The following is a 21,209-nucleotide window of genomic DNA, read 5'->3' on the forward strand; positions in this document are numbered from 1 at the left end:
AAATGGTGCCGGTACCTAAGTGGTGCCTGAACTGATACTTAAAAAAAAAGCACAAAATGAAGGCTGACGACATGAAAGAACGGCTTCAAATTGAGCAATATGCTAACTTAACATCTTAAATATATAAATATAAATAAATACAAAACACTTAACAAATTTACATAACAAATTCACATAATAAATAAAACCCAACCCAACTACAATAATTTAACACTAAATAGCAAAACAGCCATTTTTGTGTTGGAATTTTTTGTATTCCACAAACTTCAGCTTAATATTTCTGCAAAAGAATTGCTGAAGTTTATCATATTTGCTTTCTCTGGCAAGATATATACCTCTACTGACTAATTGCATGTCCTGCTGGGATCAACAATTGTCTCCCTATTGCCGGGGCCAAGGACGCCGACACTGCCAGACTGCCAGACACTGCATCCCTCTACTTTCAAGCGTATCCCGTGTGTCGCCAGATGCTTCATTAAATTTGATGTGTTCCCCCTTTTACACGCAATTGTTTTTAAACATTTGTTGCAGTGTTGGAATCCTTTCAAGTGAAATACAGCCACACTTCACACTTCAGTTTAGTTCAAGGCATTTTAACCATGTTTAAGGTAGCTACTAGCTAACGGTAGTCATCTGCTGCCATCAGAGCAGGTGTAATCTTAGCTAGTGATGGCACATGAGGTGCAGTGATGCTTCTGTTGCTTGTAACGTCCGTTTCACCAGAGGGCAAATATTACAGTCAACAGCTCAGGCATTTAAGTGGCACTGAAATGAGTCACCGAAATCTCTGTTGTGATTCAGTCTGGTAGATACCAATTACATAGGAACTCGTGCCATATTGGCACTGGGTTTCCGTACCCAACCCTGCTCATTAGTTATATCCATTGTGCATACTTGAAATAAACTACATTCAAATCTGTGGTCTGACTGATTTCATCTTACTCACACTTTCAGATGGTGGATAAGGTCTTCACCTATTTCATTAAGAATTGTAAGTGTACCCATGCATAAAAAAGTTAAGATACAGAAAAATAGAAAATGAAAAAAAAAAATTAGAATGACTTCCTCATCATCATGTTTTAGCCCACAAACTACAGCAATCAAAACCTATGTATTTGGCATAATAAACAGGGGCTCCAGTCTACTATGGAAACACATAAGGAAAAAGAACTCGTTCCCCAGGTAACTGGTAAAGTCCTCAGCTTCATGTGTGTGTGGTCAAAGCATGGAGTTACCCATGATTTCACATGATGCAAAAATCTCTTAATGTCCAACTTTGGCACAGCCTCCATGACCATAACAAACTTCTCAATCTTGGTAACACTTATAAACAGGAAATCATCTTCTACCTACAGAAAGTATTTAGTCATCACGGGAGAGACATTGAGGGTTCTGCTAGCAAACCAGTCTGACTAGTTTTACATGATTGCAACAATAGACCTTATGTCCAAAGAGATTGCAAGCAATTGTCCTTAAATTAATTTTATCAGTTAGTGTTTCACTGTGTGTGGTTACAAACTGTGAGTACACAAATATATATCTGTGTATATATATATATACATACACATACACGTTTATTGCACACGTACAATCAAAGCCAATCAAGCAAAAACGTTAAATAGTTTACATTTGACTGAGGCAATGATTTGGACTTCATTAAGGGGTCCTTATTTTCTTGGTACTAGGACCTTCGAAGTATAGGGGAGCTAAATTTGACAGGGAATTGGCGAGGGGATGGCCCAAAGAAGTAGAGAAATAGTAAATAATCTCATAACAAGCGTTGGTTTCATAGAAACCCATGATGCAAAATGCGACAGGAGCGACAGAACACCGTGTGCTTATGGCTCAATGGCAAGTTCCAGCGGACACCAAACCACGGAGGAAGAAGTCTGCATGCCTTTCTCCCCGGAGAATTGTGGGTTTGGAGAAGTGCATCAGGTTGTAAACAGGAGCAAGAAAACGTTCGCCTGGTTTAAAGCCTCGACGAAAGACTGTGCAGACCTCTTCCTCCGTAGTTTGGTGTACTGAACTTGCCATTGAGCTGTAAGAATACGGTTGGTTAAGAGCTTGTTAAGAGATTATTTACTATTTCTCTAGCTATTTGGGCCATCTCTTTACCATTTCCCTTTGGAATTTGGCTCCCCTACTTGAAAGCTCCTGTAGCTTGTTCAAGTTCACCATGGTGTAATCAGACTTTAGTTATGAGATGTACAGTTAGGGGTTTATTTCGCTATAATGACCAGCTAGCTGTACATTATCTCGCTTATTACACGGTTACTTACTAAAGCAATCAATAATTTGACACAAAATATCGATTTAAAAATTATTCTCACATTTAAAAATTATTTTATTGCTTACGCTAAAAAAAATAGTTGCATGGCAATGGTCTGTTACGCATAGCAGCGGTCTGCTATGCGTGACAGACCATAGAAATAACAGACCGTAGAATGCCGTAATAGTAAGGAAAAATCCGTGTAATGAGTAAGGAATAATGTACAGCGAGCCGGTCATTACAGCGAAACAAACCCCGACAGGATGGTGCAGGACCCCGACGCAGAGCGGAAAACTGTGTAAAATAAACGGTTTTAAAGAATGTTGCACTGTTGCCTGAGCCGGATGTTTGTGGGGGTTTCAGGAGAGGCTCGCCTTCCGTGTGTGTGTGTTCGGTTTGCCTGAAGCGGGGAGATTTATTCGAGTGTCTGCACTAAGCAGGGAAAGACGACCTATGAGGAAGTTAATTGTGCTCTGTAAGGCTGTGGCCGACAACATCCAAAAATAAAGACAACGTTAAATTCTAAATGACATCAGTGTGTCCTTTAATAGAGGCCAAGGATGCCGTCCTAATACCAAGAAAATAAGGACTCCTTCATTAAGTCCAAAGTATTGCCTCATTCAAATTTAAATTATTTAACGATTCGCTTGATTTTCTTTGTACTGTAAAATTTTACTAATGTTAATGTTAAACTTGTTTTGCACACTCAGTAGCCTCTGAAGAAGAAAAAAAGAAATTATTTGAAAAAGAAAAACACCTGTCTTGTATAAACTGATTTTTATAGAGTTCCTTTCATATATTTAGAATTACATTTAAAAATTCATCTTTATATTTATATATTTCCTGTTTGGTCCCTCGTACTATCTATATGTAAACATCGTGTGTGTGAATATATAGCCTGTACTGTGTGCCAGTTTATTTTTATAAGGCCCTAGATTTGGAAAAAAGGTGCAAAATTCCTAAGCGAGAGTGACATTGAGGGTACAACAAACCCACATTTTTGCACCAGTATGATATTAATCTGTCAAGAATCCGAAACTGAAGCAGGACGCAAGTGCGCAACACAGGATTTTATTCACAAAAAGGCCGAGGAAAACAAAGGATCTGGAGAATTCAACAAGGTCTGTCTCACAAAGTTCGTCCAAACTGGGTTCGTCTCACAAAGTTCGTTTAAACAGTGTAACAAAGGACTTTGACCACGCCTCCGGTTTCCAGCAGCGACCAATAGCGCAAGCAGTCACTCGCTATTGGTTTTCCTTCTCTATCAGTTTCGCCAATCGCAGTCGCACGAGTCTCCATAAATACTGCCGCAACAGCCGCCGTCTTTGTCGGCGCGAAATTCAAAGGGAGACGGCTTGTGGCGAGACTGCCATTGTTTGTACACATTTCGATGACACCAAACTGCAGAGCCCATCAAAATGTAAAAAAAGGTACCTTGGCTTTGCTTTGCAAGATAGTTGGCTAGTACCAGCTAAAAACTTAGCAGCCATCCCTCAATCCAATTGTTTAGCCTTCTTCCTTGCTAGCTAGTCACGAGTTGTGATAGCGTCATATTCTATTCGATTGTGACCCCCACCCCACCCCCAAGAATTTAATTGTGCCCCAGCAGAATTTTGGCTTGCATGATGCCACTGGGCAAGAGAACGGAATCTTAAACTCAACAAAAAACAAGTGCAACATCAGAAATCCAGTACGTTGGGCATGTACTGTCCGCAGAAGGTCTCAAGCCAGATCCAGAGAAAGTGAGAGCTGTGGCACAGATGGCTTCACCAGAAAACAAATAAGCACTCATGAGCTTCATGGGCATGATTCAATACCTGTTCAAGTTTATTCCCAACCTCTCAGAAGTCAATGCCCCTCTCAGAAAACTGCTGGAGTGTGACACTCAATGGCATTGGGAAGAAAAGCAAGCACAAAGCTTTGAGAAGCTGCAAACACTGTTAACAAACGCACCAACATTAAAATCCTATGATGTGCAAAAACCTGTGTCACTATCTGTGGACGCTAGCTCTGAAGGCATCGGAGTAGTTATCCTCCAAGATGGAAAGTCTGTGGCTTATGGATCGCGTGCACTTACTGACTCCCTACGGCAATTTTTGCAAATAGAGAAGGAACTGCTTACCATTATCTATGGTTGCAAAAAGTTCTGTCAGTATGTATGGCAAGGAAATCCTAGTTGAGAGTGACCACAAGCCCTTACAGAGCATATTTAAAAAGCCACTGTACAAAGCCCCACCAAGGTTGCAGCAGATGTTACTCAGGCTTCAAATGATACAGTCTCAGTGTCATGTGTAAACCAGGTAAAGAACTCAGGTTCATATGTGGATGTATCTGGCTCTGATATATCCAGTGCCACCCCAGTCATTGACCCCGCCACATGCCACCGACCACACCATCTCACACATCTAAGACATAGTGGATACTGAACACTTTTTGTTCATACTTGTCTTAATCTGAGTCCAATTTCATGCACAGATACACAATTTAAAAGGCATGTCAGTGCCTAGAATAAGACAATTTGGATCTGTTAACCTATAATTAAATCAAACTGCCTGCATTTAATTTTTCCACACAAGCAAATTAGCCGTCCTTTTGGCTTGGGTTTGTCAATAGTATCTGTCAGCTGCAGCCAGAAAACACTCATGTTCATACATGGGTCCATGAGCTGCACAGAGAGGTTTGGGAAAGTTTGCATTGTAGGACATTTATGAAACACTTTCTACCAACTCAGATTATGATCAGATAAAGGAGAGGGATACTGATGAAGAGACCTGAAAGGAGATTTGAGCAGGATATCTAGTTTTGTCTTTGTCCAAGAGAAAAGATTTTTTAAAAATTAAAAAAACATACAGTGTTAAACTATTACAGGCTTTTCGATCTAGTGATAGACAGTAATTTCTAAGGAATGCTGGGTGTCCAGGAATTACACATGAAAAAGGACAAAAAAAGACTAGCGACCTCATTCACAAGTCTAAATTTCTAACATTTCTCTCCCATCATTGTTTCACGGTGGGAAACTCTTGGTGGTGTTTGGAGTCGCTCCTTTAAACTCTTTCTGGATTCCTTGACAAAATAAAGATACAGCATTATAATCATGCCCCTACAAACACCTATAACTTGTGTTAAACACGCATGATCAACCAGTCTATTTTTCTATTTAGGGTAAATTTATGAGATGAGCGAGAGTTCAAAGGTGCTACAGCTAACTTGTTAAATAGCACATCACAGATGTAAGTTGTTTGACACCCAAAGAGAATGCTGCATTGTGAATGAATGAATGAGCACTGCACAATGAATAAATTAATCAATGAAGTAAGTCTGTCAGTATGGTCCACATGGCAAGAAGATCTAAAGTTTCCAGGTGCTTAGAATGCCATACTCAAATTGTACTATATTAAGCAGATATAATTTTTTTCGTTTTCCACAGGTCACAGGACACTTTTCCTCTAGGGCGGTGCTGGTGCTGGGGCCCGTGCCCGTGCGGAGCCAGTGCTGCCTTGGTGCACTTTGAGAACTGGCCCACATTTCCACAGGTTTAGGAACCAAGCACTACATAGCAAAAGTTTGGGTAATTTCCGTGGGGAAAAAATAATGTTGGACAGAACGCATCTGCTTGCTTTTTACTTTTACACTCAGCTTCCATACAGCGAAACACCGCCTCAGACAAGTCACTGCATCTGCTAGTGAAAACTGCCTAGTTCAGTACTCAATCAGGTTTTCCCACTATCATGGACATCTACGCTGAGCTATGGAAGGCCCTGCAGTATCAGTGGAATCCTTCTCACCTCTCAAATATACTGTTTGCTCCCCCGCCAACTGGAAGAAGATTACAGAGCATCCAGTCCAAACCCTCAAGATTTAAGAAGGGCTAATTCCCACATGTCCTCAGACTACTGAAGGATTCTGTCTGATGGCCCACTCATGCTCCCATTCTTCATCCTCTGAGCACTTCAGTTGCTGCACCAATAGCTGTTTAACACTAGGACAGTGCTGGTGCCTGAGCCGGTGCAGAGCCAGTACTGCCTTGGTACCTTTTGAGAACCAGCCTGTATTTCCACAGGTTTGGGAACAGAACCAGCAGAAACCTGGCTGTCATGTGATGACCAAGTACTTTCTGTAGGCAGATGATCGTTTCTTGTTTAGCAGCAATGCTAAGATTGAGAAGGTTGTCAAGCTCATGGAGGCTGTATTGAAGTTGGACATGTTTGCATTGTGATTTGGGCATTTTTGTGAAGTCATGGGCAACACCATGCCATAACCACACACACACACACACACACACACATCAGAATGAGGAAGTTACTGGGGAAGCTTCTCTGTTTCCCTGTGTGTGTAGTAGACTGGATCCCCCTGTTGTATGTGCCAAATGGACAGGACCTGGCTTCTGCTGCACTGCTGCACTTTGTGAGCTAAAATGTGATACTTATGAGGGAGAGAATATATTTTATTTTTGTTTTTTTATGCTTTTGTACACTTAAAATTCTTGCTAAAATAGGCAGAGACTGTATCCACCACCTGAAACCAGTGATGTTTAAGTCAAGGCTGAAAACTTATCTGTTCAGCCAAGCCTTTTGCTAACAGCTCTTTACTAGGTGAAGGAGCAGATCTGGAGGGTTCTCGGGCATAGAATGTTTGGTGAACTGGGATGTTTGGATGATGTCGCCCCCCACTCTAACATGTTCACTCAGGTTTGTTGACAGTGGAGTGGGTGGCCGCCTTGTGTCCCAGAGTGCCCTCATGTCCGTATTACCTTCTAGCTCTCCCTTTTAACTATGCTGTCATAGCTAGTCTTGCTGGAGTCCCTGCCTGCACTCGGCACACGATGTATATTTTCCCTTAACCATTATGTGGAAATGAACATCTAACAATGTCTCTCTCTCTCTCTCTCTCTCCCTCTCTTTCTCTCTCTCTCTCTCTCTCTCTCTCTCTCTCTGTCGAGCCACACATGCTACTCGCCACACATGCTACTCCCCTTGATACCAGTGATCTTGACTCCTGGCCTCTGGACTGATCCATCCTGGTGTTATCATCTTTCATCCCCCTGTCAGCCTCCTGTCAGCATCGCCATCCCCTCTGTTCATGCTCAAATTTACTTGCAATTGTAACTGCCCACTGGGTCGGCACCTATTGCACACCTGTCTGGCCAAGGAGGGGTCTCCTCTCTCTATGATCCTTCTCAAGATTTCTCCCATTTTCCCATTTCCCTTCTGGGTTTTTGGGGAGTTTCTTCTTGCCCGCCATGAGGATTAAGTCAGGGGGTGCCATCCTGTTTTGATTTTGACTGTTGTGGCCTGTAAAGCCCTTTGAGACTGTAAACAGTGATATTGGGCTCTAAATAAACTTGAAACTTGAAACTTGACAATTGATGTGAGTAAGATGAAATCAATCAGATCACAGATTCAGTTAAATGGGGTTTATTTCAAATCTGCACAATGGATCAAACTAATGAGCAAGTGACACTTGTATAGACAGACAACAAAACATTCCAATTTATACACAGAAGGAAAACATAGCACATTAACATCAGGTTTCATATCACGTAAACAAGTGTACCAAGACCCTAAACAGTGGCACCAAGCAGTGTCTTTCCACTATGACAGTCATCCATGTGTATACCATACCCTGGACGGTCTACTTCCAGAATATAATCTTAACCTTATGCTGAAGTGATTACTGAGCAGTGAACAGCACAGTGGATAAGACCAGGCCTGGGAAATGCTTTGAATATTTCCCAAAATCTCTTGCTTATTGGAATTTCCACTGGGCTTTCAGAAATGGATATCTGATCATCTCACATACTATGATGAAGACTTAGAACTTTTCTAGTTCTGCTGTAACCCATATGTTCAAAACAACATCCGTGTAAATAGATAGATTGTAGTATGGCATATTTCAGAGAAAGATATGGTTCCTGAGCATAAACGAGTGTGGCTAACACAGAAAGGAAATGAAAATAATCAGCTTTTCAGGATTAGAAACATTTTAGATGGTTCTTGAAGAACTGGTGGGCCAGTTTTAATGTTGCATCAGCTTCCTTCTGCCTCCTGTATTTAAGATACTTGCCCTGATTGACTTTCCGTTGATGACCAATTTTGACACCAGCACAAGTCGCAACCAAAAGATCTCCGAGGCCATCAAAGAAGAACTCTACATTGGGGATGAGGAAGAGGTAGTGCAAAAAAAGAGAGATGGAGGATGTGGATGAGAAGCATCTTTAAAACCTCAGTGGATTAATGGTCATTACTGTATGTGCCTAACCATGTGACATGTACATAAAAGCAGAAGTCCATCAAATATACACACTATCCCATATCTCCCACACATTATCAATGTAGATCATCAGTCAGCTTTAAACTTTTCAAAATGAATATAAGTGGCTGGAGGTATTAGTTTGCAAACTGACTTAAAAAAGCTCCAGCCCTTGTAATTATTTTGTTGTCTGTCTGCAGGTGAAAGATGTCATTACTACTTAAACTTTCCAGTTAAATAGGGAGCAAAAGTTATGTATCAATATTTTGAATTTTAAAGTCCCATGTCAGCAAACCATTGATGGGACCATCTGAGACCTGACATTGCATTTTCAGATCTAATGCCAGATCTGACATTGCATTTTTTCTGTGCAAGAAGGCAGTGTCTTAGCTAATTTGAAAAAAAACAAAAACAAAAAAACAAAACCCAAAAGCTATGTAAAAACTGTTAAAATGAATTCTTCATGATTGATATGTTGTATATGTCTGGGGGACTACATGTTGCTGAAATATTCTTAACCACTCTTACCACTGTGACCCACTCTTTTCAGGAAAGGGTCAAAGCCCACCCTCCTCACTGAGTCCGTTCGGGCCAAGAAGAAGTTGACAACACCATCAACCAGGGAGCAATGTGGTTGACCAGGAAGGGCCTGGTGTCTGTGGCCAATAAACCTGGTCAGACAGCCTCCCTCTTCCACGTCTCCCTCCTCATATTTTACTTTGAAGTAGACCCGGTCTCGGCCCACGCCTCCCGCTACCTGTTCAGGTCCGGAGAGACAGAGGAGAAAGCTGCTGTTGTAGAATGAATACAGGGCTGAGTTCAATGACCCCACGAGTCAAAACCTCATGGGGAAAAGGATTCATAAGGCCAGAGAGTCATAATATGAGTCTTGTTTTTAAATTAAGCTCATATATAATGTTGTGTATTGTCACTGGTTTGGAAGACATGTGGAACCAGATAGTTTGGCAGAAACCACGACATCATCAGTTAAAAACCACCAAAACAGCTAAACCAATAAATACAGGTAGATATAAAATTCTGAAAACTACAATGAGCCTTTTTATAACTCTCACAAATGAGGGAACAATCTGTCTGAAGTACTCACAACGTCCAACTCTGGCACAGCCTCCATGACCTCCACAAACTTCTCAATCTTTGTATCATCAATAAACACGAAATCATCATCTACCCACAGAAAGTACTTGGTCATCACCTGAGAGACAGCTAAGTTCCTGCCAGCAAACCAGCCCTTTAATATCAGATAGAATGGTTTCACATCAGTGTTAGGATACTTTTTAAAGAGCAATGTCCCTTGCATTTGTTTTATGTTGTGTATAGTTATAAACAGCGAATATATGAATATGTTTGGACCATATAGGTGTTAAAGTATCTTCAAATTCAAATGAATCAAACTAAAATTTACCTGAGCTGGGGGCATAATGTATTGCTCAATGTTGGCACCATTCACCTTTTGTGGGTTTAAACTGTCATCTGCAATTATTATTTTCATGTCCTTGTAATACCTCCGGATACTTTTAATTAGGACATTAAGTTCCTTATACCTCAAGAATGTCTTAGTTGTAATTGTCACTTGGGAGTTGATATCTAAAGTAGGAAAAAGAAAAGTTCTCATAAGACGTCCATAAATTGGATTTAAGGATTCCTTTATAGCACTGATTTATTCTGTTCCAATATTGTGTTCAGCCTCCAATTGCTTTTGGTGATAGCTGACATTTTGAGCAAAATCTAACATCTTTCATGATTCAACAAATGTCAAATTAACATGTGAACATTGTGCTCTACACATTAAATCAGAAATATTTCAGACATCATCATATCAAACATCTCGGATATAACAGATACCTTTAAATTAGACCACAAATGTTTAAAAGATCTCCAAACAAATTTATGCTCTCGGTCACTGTTGTTGTTGTTGCTGTTTTTTTTTTGTACATTTATAGAAACCAAAAATGGCAGTACAACAGGAAGTCTAACCTGTTCCAGGATCGTATAAAACAGGCATAGAAGGCCTCTTAATGATAATGGGAAACATGACTGCATGGTCCTCAAATGTGAAGTTTGCTGAAAGAGACAAGACTGAGATCAAACTGACACTGTCCACTTATATTTTTTCATATCGTGTCCTATAATAACTTATAATAACAATAGTTTAGGGTAAGTAAACGTCTCATTCATACAGACAATCAAAGCACTTGGACAATAGTTCTAGCATGGAAGATATAGACCATGGTGGTCTCATGTAGTTTTGTAACTTACTGTGGTTTACTCAGTTCTTGAAGCCTGTGTAATACATTAAACAGACTTTGGAGACTTTGGTTGGATTAAACCACAATGGTGAAAAAATGAAGGAAAATTTGAGTACACTCCATGATTACTGTGAGTAGTGAGAATTGGTTCTGTGTTTGTTCAAGTCTGTTGTAAATATTTGATAAAACAGTCTTTTTTGTCAAAAACTGAAGGAGCACTAAGTTGTGAAACTCTACTTTGGCTTTTCCAGTCTTTGTCCCTAACTGGTCGCTGAAGGAGGGCAAAGATGAGACACAAGGAAGAGTGGACAGTGGACAGAAGTTTTCTTTAAGTGCTATGGACTTACTGAACACTTTACTGTTGCAGTTGAATGAAGTCAATATCTGGTGATTACATCAGCCATTACATTCCATACATTCATTTACAAGTCACTTTTATCTAAAGTGGCTTCCAAGACAGGCAGAATACAAACTAGGCATTTAGCCATTAAGGAGCAGTCTGTTGCATTAAGTGCCACCATCAGTCTTTAGTAACTGAAAGTACGGCTGGTGTTTACAAAGCCTACAAACCCCCACAAAGCCTTTGCCTTACCGTAGTCCTTGGTCTTGATGTGGTAGATGGTGCTGGTATAGGACATTTGACTCAGCAGTTGATTCAGCTGGGTCACATTTTGGGTTGAGATGTTGAGCTTATTCTGACCCTGACCCGCCACCAGGTCCATGTCTGTTGTGCCTTCCACAGACAGAACACCACTGGACACACTCAATGACACCTGAGGGCATAGGAACCATTACCAATTGATCCCTAAACGCTTGCTGCCATGTGTTCAAATTGCACTACAATGTTCATACCATGTTCTTTGGCTGAATTTAGATTTTTAGTTCATTTTTAGTGTCATATGTTTCACTTACATGTGATAGAAAGACAAAAAGAACATAAGCAGGAAACTCTTGGCTTTTCTTTATGGGTCTAATGATATAGTCTTTCTAAGGACAATAATGATACTGATTGTCAGTGATCAAGGAGACTGAAGACCAATATTCAGGGTCAAAATAAATACGAAAATGAATTTTCTGTATGGAGTAACACAAAGTGCAACATAAAGTTTTCTTAAATGAACATAATTTTAATTAAATGCTTCGAAAAACAGAGAAAATTGGAACTTTATATTAAAAAAGTGTACGGAGCTCTCATAATGTACAAAAACGGTCAGGTAAATGTGTAGGCTTTCATTCTGAATGTATGGAATTTGCCAATAACTATCATCTCAAATTTAACCCCTGACTCTCACGGGGGTTTTCACACTCACAGAGACTGAACTTGTATTAGCTTTAACCCCTGATACTTTGACGACCCTGTCACAAATGCTGTTTTCATATATTACAAACATGACAGTTTAAATCTGGCTTTCAGAGATTACCTCACGTGCCTCATAGAAGTTTTTCCCCTTTCAACAGTATGTCAACAGTCACCAAAAAACACAAGCATGCCTGCATATGAGCCTTACACACAGTTTATAACATTTGCTTTAGGAATGATTGCACGGAAGGGTATTTATGCACCACTTTCTACTGACTGAGATTATGAGTTTATGAAGAGAAGGCAGAGGAAAAGTTAATTAAGCAGCAAATGAAAGGGATTTTCCCACACCAAAAAGCAACAGTCCACAGCCTTAGTGAATGGAGAAAAGCACTTATTTCAATTCACTTTCTAGAAACATCTAATAAGATTTTCATTTACTCACCTTATATACTGTCCTTTCAGTGGAATGCACAGCTAAACCTGTAACAACAGCCATTAGATAAATATTTTATCACATGTATAAAGACTGATAAACTGCTACTAGTAAATGCACCATTGCTGCAGTTCCTTAATCATGTTTAATTAGAAAAAAATTCACAGACACAACTTACACACTGACACAAATTCACTAGTCTCAGAGAAAATATCCCTTTGTAATCCATGCATACTTTAGGTAACTCTTCATTTATATTGCAGTCAAACATAAATGTTCCTGAATACTTAATTTTGTACGATGAATTTTATGAATGACTTGTGAGTGAAAAGAATACCTGGTATCGGTGTCTTTTTCAAAGGTTCAACTGTGAAGCCATGAACAGGATACTGAAGAGGAGAGTTGGAAGGAGCTATGAGTAGGACGTCTAGGCTTGCTTTTGTCCTGGACAAAAAAAAACATTTACAGACCTTACATTCTAATCCAGATTAAGGAATATTTTGTCTCAACTCAGCAAACTAATCACCTGATTTTCAAACCGTGGAAATAAAAAAAAAGTGAAGACAAAGAGGCTTTTTTTTAATTATGGGATATTGAATGAATGTGTAAGAATAAAATGTGGTGTAATGTCCTAGTTTAGACAGGGCTGTAGTAATGCTGTCCCACCTGATCTGGTGTTTCCTGTACTCTGCAGCTCTGCGTTTCAGGACTTCATCAAGCTTGTCCTGAGGCACATGTCTCTGGAGAAATGCACGTTCGTTTCGACAGGAACATGATTTGCGACTGAAATTTATCATCTGTGTGCTACTGTAAGACAGAGATGTTTTTGTTGTTGTTGTTGTTTTTAAGTGAGCAGATATGTCAGATATAAGTGAATAAGTGGTGAGAACATGTATGTTAAAGACTTTGTCAAGAGAAAGCTTATAACAAAAATTCGATATGTAACGCTTCAGGTGAATGGTGTCAGAGATATTGATTTCCAAAACATGCTATCTTCATTTATGAGTAACACTTCTGAGCTTTTAAAAATGCAACACCTGTTAGCCGAAGTTAATTGTAGACAAAACACAAAGGTTCAATTACTAAAAGCCTTATTTAACTCTTAATTCAGCAGACCTGTTCTTGCTTCTGAGAAACACAGAAATACTCAAAGATGTAATGGCTTTTAATTCATACATTGCCTGACAATGCATTCTACCCCATCATTCTCCCTCCTGTCGCTTATCATGTTTTAGCGCAATGTGGAATTATATTTGACATTTCAGTGTCTTTGATTATTAGTTTGAGACAGGTTTTATGTAAATGACAGTTACATAAGTACTTTGCTTTACTACTGTCATAATCTGTTCATTATGACAGAAGTCTGGACTGGAAGAAATGCAGTGGAACGCCACAAAACACTGCACATCAACATAAAGGGTATTATTCATCATTGTCAACTCATCATACAGAAAAAATGAGGCACAATAGGCAAGAAATCTACTGGCACCATCAGGAATGGAAAGGTGTCACTAAAGATCGCTCTGCTTCAAGTACGCGGACAAGTCTGAAGTATCTGACTTTATTCAAATGGCATGTTTATGTAAAGCTATAAGCTTCCTTGACTCGTGTGGAATTTTTATCATACGTTTTCAATGTTTTTAAAGTCTTTTTTTGGTATGTAGTTTGAGTCACTCCTCAGTTTTGTCAGAACACTCTGCCCCAGATGAAATTGCATGTCTTGTCAAACCAGTATGTTCAGAATCATAATGTCTTGGTTTGGTTTGGTATTTCTGAGGGGAAACTAGCTGCTCAAAATTGGACTTGTTTAAAGGACCCTGCAAACTACATTATTCTTCACCTCTGGTTTCTCTCCTTCATGCAAGAGTATGTGGATATCAGATGCTGGGCTTTATTAATTTTATTAAGCAGGCCATTCCTTCACTGGACCTCTGGGTGGATCCTCTCACTGGACCTCTGGGCGGATCCTTTTCCCTATTGGTGAGCCTCTAACTGACTTTCCCTCTGTTTTCAGAATTAGTACATTTGTCCTAGTGGTAATCATCATCATATATTTTAAATACAGATTTCCTCAGTATCTTGCTTTTTGTCTCACCTCAACAGTCTAAGTGGAACTGGGTATCAGAAATGAACGTGTCACACATTAACAAAACTGCAACTGCGCATGAATATATAGCTCCATGTGACAAGTGATGTGACGTCCTCACAGAAGGCATGTTTGACAAGCATGTTAGTGAGTTCAATATATCACCCAAATACTTAAAATAAACAACCGAAAAATACTGAAAAAGAACACTGAAAGAAAATTTATCAACCCACATTAATTCATATGAAGCCGAATTTATCACTTTACTAGATGAAAATAAATATGAAATCAGCTGCCTTTTTATAATGTGATACATTCCATTTTAGACTGTTGCTTCTTCTGCTTGCGTAATACCTACCTTGCTGTTGGGAAAGCGGCAGTTTTGAGAAAATTCACCTCTTTTCTTGAACCATTGCGTCCAAATAGATAACTTTAAGACAAGACACGAAACACAAAACTATTACAATGCCATTAACAGTATGAGTCTCTGTTAGTAATTTTACAAGTTAAAATCCAGTAAAGACATGTGATAGAGGCTGCTGATCTCAGAATGACATTTTGGATTCAAATGTAAAGAGAGCAAAATAAACGGATGCCAATGCTTCATTATAAAGATATATTGGTGTCTGCAGTGTTCAGTATTTTCAAACCATATGAGGTTGGCCGATGAAAACATGACCTGCGAAACGAAGATTAAGCGTCTGTTTTTTTGAAACAGGTTTGGAATCCTATCCAGTATCTGTATACACTAAAAGTAAGTATTAGATTAGATTTTATTCTCAGCGTCTCAGGATCTCATAAATATTTTTTTTATCCAGCTCAGCATTATTTCGCTGATAGAATGAAGGATTTGATAGTCGCTGTTCATTGGTATTTAAAAAGATTTAAACATGTCAAAAGGAATCAGAGCGAAAATTTAAAAAATAATCGTAGTCCATCGTAGTCTGTCCTATTCTTATATCATGGTCTATTATAAGCAGATGAACTAGTAGAATTCAGTACATGTACTACACAGAAACTACGTTCTTGTTGAATTTAGATTAAGTCTACAGTTTTTCTCAGTGGGGCACTACAGCCAACTAGGTCACAGAAAGTAAATGCGCTCTGTTAATTAAACAGTTTTTTCGGCTATCATTAGATCTTCAGCATAATGACAAAACTAAATGCAAGTGCAGAAAAGAAAAAAAAGAAAGAAAAAAGACAACTCAAGGTACGAAAATTTCTGTTGGCGTGTCGGCTGCTGGTTTTGGTCCTGTGTACAGCCGCCTTTGACCATATGATTTGACTGAGAAACACCGCTCAATTTGATCCTAGGACATCTAATTATCTTAAGACAAGCAAAGACTAGGGTAAGTACCTTAAACTCGAAGGTCCTTCAGTGAAATATTGCAAGCCAAACATGCCTTCTGTGAGGACGAAAACCGCAGTAACTGTGACAAGAAGCACCACTATGAAAGCGGTGAGCAGAACAGGACCGAGGTTTTTCATTCTGTTCAAATGCAGGTTAACAACATTTTAGTATTATTCTCTACAAGAAAAGGAGCATTTATTGGTTATGTTTGCTTCATTCAAATCGCAAGAAAAGTTCATGTGAAATCTTTAGTCAATAAATCCTCTCCATTCCTAAATGAGTGCGTGGGCAACTCTATCCGAAATTTCAGCGCAACCTTGAGCGCTTACACGAGGAAAAAATGTTTTTGCAAGCTATTGTTACTCCAACCTTATACCCCGCTGATACCCTCCTCTTACTGCTTGTCATTCTTTTAACTCTCTTGTGTATTTCTCAGCATCAGTTCATAATACACAGCTTATTATTACAGTTGTGTAATGCAGAAAGTCTTGGGTAGAAATGAGCATCACTGTGATCTTAACAGCGTGAAATTATCGCATGCGTTCATTATTAACATGTTCAGCTTTTTTTTTTTAATCACCTAATCCGCCATAAAATATGCATAGTCTGCCTAATTAGATATACAAACACATCATTTGCTTTAGAAAAAAAATCATCATTAATCAAGTAAAAAGGGATTCTAAACAGCTTTAGCTTTTTCCTAGCAAGCACTTCATCAACTGACTTAAATATAGACTTTAACTGAAGCTGTTTCTTCTCTCTTTTTTTGTAAATGTGGATTTTTACATAATTATTCTATGTACAAACATTTACTACAAAAACAAACATGAAAAAGAAACCTAACCTTTCAAAAAATGCCAGTATAACTCTAATCTCAAGGTCTTGTTTTGCCTCCAGAAAATGGCCGCATAAATGTGCAATAATAATAATAATAATAATAATAATAATAATAATAATAATAATAATAATAATTAATAGAGTAATATAAGATGCATCAACTCACCCTCCTCTTTTTTCTAAGTTTGTTTTCCAGGGTCAAGTTGAATCGGCTAAGCTGCAGTGCCTTCCTCTACTTCCACTCAGTCTGATATTCCAAGGCAAACTGCATCCCTTAGGGTCTACATCCTCCCTTTCATAATGTTACACCCCCACATTCCCCATTCTGGAACATTCTTTACTGTCACACTTGGTCTTCACATATATTGGGACCAGTCCAGTTATTACACTTCAGCCTGTCAACTTCATTAGGTTTGGCTCCAGTCCAAATATGTGTTAGCCAGACTTGAAAAACCTCAGGTGATTATAGGTGTCTAAGCAGATTGGCTTGAGGCTGATTGCCACTAGAATTGTACCTTTTCACTTTGTCACTCTCCGTCATGAATTCAGTTGTTACAAGATGCTGGATCAAGAAACACTGGAGAAATGAAGTAAACTGATTCTAACTGCCTAACACTATGTTTCAGCAAGCAAAAATAAGGAGTTTTGCAGTGAAAGGTTCACTGTTTGTTTAATGCTCTCATGTTGGCAGGTTAGAGTAGTCTGTCTGGTGTTCTCTGTGGCCCTGAGACACTTGTCTCTAACCATTTTTTCCCCTCCTCTCTATGAGGTCCACCAGCCAAGGACAGCACGGCGTGGTTTGTAAAAGCAGCTGGATGCATGTGCAGGTTTGTCTCAGTTTTATTAGAGCGAAACATGAACAGAAGACTTCTTGGACCTTACAGGATTCACCAACACAGGATTCACAAGGCAACTCAACACATGACACATTGCCAGCTCAATTCAACTCTAAAGACTAAGTGAAAACCAGGAGTATTTATACAGACAGAATAAGACTCGAGTAACCAAACACAGGTGGAACCAATGATTAAACTAACAAGGGGAAACAAAGGAAACCAGGAAGTAACACAAAACCTAACATAAACCTAACCAGTAGAAGGGGGAAGAAAGAGAACCAGAACGCGACAGCGTGATATGACTGGCTTGTGTTCTTTCAATCATGTAGATGTTTCTGCTGTTGTTTCTGGGCTCATTTACAACCTACTCCGTCTAAAGGCTGTTTTTGTGGGATCAACACAGCCTCTCCTGTCCCGTCGGCTTTTCATCACAGAGTCTCACCACCTTGTCCATTACTGATTCTGATTTTTAAATGAAAAAATTCTATTTTAAAATTTATGGTTTAAAGCAAATGTTTTCTCAGTGAAATAATGTGATTAAAACTATATTGATTGTAATTGTGAAATAGAATCCATGTTAAAGTAATTACTGAATGACCAAAACACCGAAGACATGGAAATATGTGCACACATACACCTGTAGTTGCATTTCACTTTTTATTAAAATTAGGAAATAAAACACATAACAGCTTTTGCAGTTTGATCAAGACAACATGTCAGTAAACCTTTTGTATATGTATCAGACTAGTGGGTTAGTACTTTTTTTTTTTTTTCCAAGATTTGACAAAAACAGGAGGAAATCAATGTCCTCCTTTACCACGTTGTTAGACAGCTTAGTTTTGTAATAAACCTGGATATATGCTCAGTAAATCTGAAACCACTACTGATAACTCCTTATACCCCTACTAGAACCCTCCGCTCTACCACCTCTGGTCAACTGACGGTCCCTTCACTTCGGGAACCCGGCAGCCGTTCTTCCCGACCACACCTCTTCTCCGCCATTGCTCCGCGGTGGTGGAATGACCTCCCTCACTCAGTTAGGACTGTGGAATCTCTTGCCATCTTCCGCAGGAAACCGAAAACCCACCTCTTCAGAACCCACCTGTCCCCCACTGCCTAACCTCCCTTTCTTTATATATATAAAAATACTAACCTTGTCTTGTGTTTGTGTTTGTCATTCACGGTCACAGAATTCCAGGAGCGTAATACGAAGGGTAAATTAATGCACAGCCTTATTGTGATCTCTGTTTATGAGGTAATAGGATCTGACTGATGCACTTATTGTAAGTCGCTTTGGCTAAAAGCGTCTGCTAAATACCAAATTGTAATCCCAGAAATGGTGGGCTAGTTTCCTTCTCTCATCAGTTTTCTTCTGCGTCCTGTATTCACTATAGGTATTGTGGTTAACGTGAGCCTGGTGGCCAATTTTGATATTGCCACAAGAGGCAACCAACAGCTCTCCAAGGCCATCCATAAAGAACTCTTAATGGGGGAAGAGAGTGAAGGAAGACGCAATACCAAAAAAAAAAAAAAAAGAGAGAGAGAGAGAGAAGGGGGGCATGGGTTAGTAGTTTGTTTATAAACCAATCGGTTTATTAAGTTCATTGTATGTAAGAATCTGTGTGCTTAAACGCAAAAGCAACACACATTTTCCCAGTGACACTCAAAGCAGTTCATCAGTTTCAAATGACTAAATTGAAAAATGGTCACATCCCTGCCTTGGCTGTCAGTGCAGCATCTGCAGGTCAAAGCTATCATCACTGGTTTGACTTTTCCTTTAAGTTAATTACATATATAAAAAGTCTAAAAGCTATCTTAACAGTTTTAAATCTAGCTTTTTATCATCAGCAATAAGAAGCAACAGCATACAATTTGCTGAAACTGAGCAAAAAAAATCAGACCTAAGAAAAACATCTGAAAATTAGGAAAATGACTAAAAAATATGAGGTCTAAGCCCTTTTTCTTTCTCAGTTCAGAATGGCAAATAGCCAGTGAGTCTGTTTTCAGAATACAAGAGCCACCTCAAACAGAGAGGAGCAATAAGCAAGGACCTCCATCCTCTAGTAAGTGTGAATCCTGTCCCTGCATTTTTTCTCTCTATGAACTTCATCTGTGCACTGCAAAATAGTACTGTATATAGCCTCTGAATATGCATAAATTGATATAATAATGAGCAAAACCTTAATCCCTAGCGATGCACAATGCTATTGAGATATTCTGTACAAGTCTTACCACTGTGAGCCACTCTTTTAAGGACGGGGTCAAAGCCCACCCTACGCACTGAGTCTGTTCGGGCCAAGAAGAAGTTGACGACGCCATCTACAAGAGAGCAATGTGGATAGCTGGGGAGAGCCTGGTGGACAGTGTTGAAGACTCTGGAAAGACAGCCTCCCTCTTCCATGTCCCCACTCTCATAGACTAGTTTGAAATAGAACTGATCGTTATTCACTGCAGCACCCACCTGCTCATGAGGGGGGGAAGAAAAAGAAAGAATCTATCGGGCTGAAGGTCAATAGGGTTTGGCATTTGGTTAACACAAGGATTGAATCTAAAGGTTGATGATTGAGTCTTATGCCTCAATTAGCTTCTCATACCTATTATGATGCACATCAGTTGGTTTCCTTGTTTAGAATCTATTGAATACAAGTATATTGTGTTTATTAAATCTGGAATAAAAGCGACAGTTTTTTCTGTAACTCTCACATTTTAGACCAGAGCAGATGATTGTCTGAATTACTCACAATGTCCAACTCTGGCACAGCCTCCATGATCTCCACAAAACTCTCAATTTTGGTCTCACTGGTAAACTGGAAGTCATCGTCTACCCACAGGAAGTACTTCGTTGTCACTTGAGAGACAGCCAGGTTCCTGCCAGCAAACCAGCCCTGTAGTATCAAACAGAATAGTTTCTAATTATGAACAGCGTATTTTTTTATCAGAACGTTAAGAAAAATGAGGTGCCTAGAGGTTGTAGTTGGTCTTCAACTACAGATGAATCAAAGTTATCAAACTTCAACTTGCCTGAGCGGGAGGCATAATGTAATGTTCAATGTTAGAGCCGTTCACCCTTTCTGGGTTTAAGCTGTCGTCTGCAACAATGATTTTAATGTCCTTGTAATACTTCCGAATACTTTCAATTAGGACATTTAGCTCCTTGTATCTGAGGAAGGTTTTAGTTGCAACTGTCACTTGAATGTTGATATCTAAAGAGAAATGAAGGGAAAAGAGATGATTTTTTTTTTTTTAGTAATGGTATTTACATAAAGGATCTGCTGTTTCCTGTACTCTGCTGCTCTGCGTTTCAAAACTTCATCAAGCTGGTCCTGTGGCTTTCTTGAGGAATTTACCTTTGTTTTGACAAGAGCTTGATGTACGACTGAAACTGCATATTACTGCAAGAGAGAGGGTTTGAAAAAAAAGAAAAAGAGCAGATATGTCAGTCATGAGTTAATAAGTGGCAAACCTGTTTTTGCTTCTGAGAAACACAGAAATACTCAAAGATGTAATGGCTTTTAATAATTACATTGCCTGACAATGCATTCTACCCCATCATTCTCCTTCCTGTCGCTTGCCAT

At 39.2% G+C, this 21,209-nt stretch overlaps 2 protein-coding genes across 2 annotated transcripts; both read right to left on the reverse strand.

The window, feature by feature from the left end:
* Nucleotides 1-8,243: 8,243 nt before the first annotated feature.
* LOC115829183 (beta-1,4 N-acetylgalactosaminyltransferase 2-like) lies at nucleotides 8,244-13,321 on the reverse strand. Its single transcript, XM_030793244.1, has 9 exons — nucleotides 13,191-13,321; nucleotides 12,862-12,968; nucleotides 12,534-12,571; nucleotides 11,381-11,561; nucleotides 10,517-10,603; nucleotides 9,945-10,126; nucleotides 9,627-9,770; nucleotides 9,050-9,278; nucleotides 8,244-8,419 (listed from the first exon to the last, which is right to left on the reverse strand). Exons 1-9 carry the CDS (start codon nucleotides 13,319-13,321, stop codon nucleotides 8,244-8,246), a joined length of 1,275 nt encoding a protein of 424 aa, XP_030649104.1.
* Nucleotides 13,322-14,620: 1,299 nt separating this feature from the next.
* LOC115829184 (beta-1,4 N-acetylgalactosaminyltransferase 2-like) lies at nucleotides 14,621-21,209 on the reverse strand. The gene is made up of 6 exons (XM_030793246.1): nucleotides 21,158-21,209; nucleotides 20,656-20,837; nucleotides 20,376-20,519; nucleotides 19,867-20,095; nucleotides 18,953-19,116; nucleotides 14,621-14,638 (listed from the first exon to the last, which is right to left on the reverse strand). The coding sequence occupies exons 1-6, from the start codon at nucleotides 21,207-21,209 to the stop codon at nucleotides 14,621-14,623; spliced, it is 789 nt and encodes a 262-aa protein (XP_030649106.1).

This window comes from Chanos chanos, chromosome 16 (assembly GCF_902362185.1).
Source record: "Chanos chanos chromosome 16, fChaCha1.1, whole genome shotgun sequence".
Taxonomy (NCBI): Eukaryota; Metazoa; Chordata; class Actinopteri; order Gonorynchiformes; family Chanidae; genus Chanos; species Chanos chanos.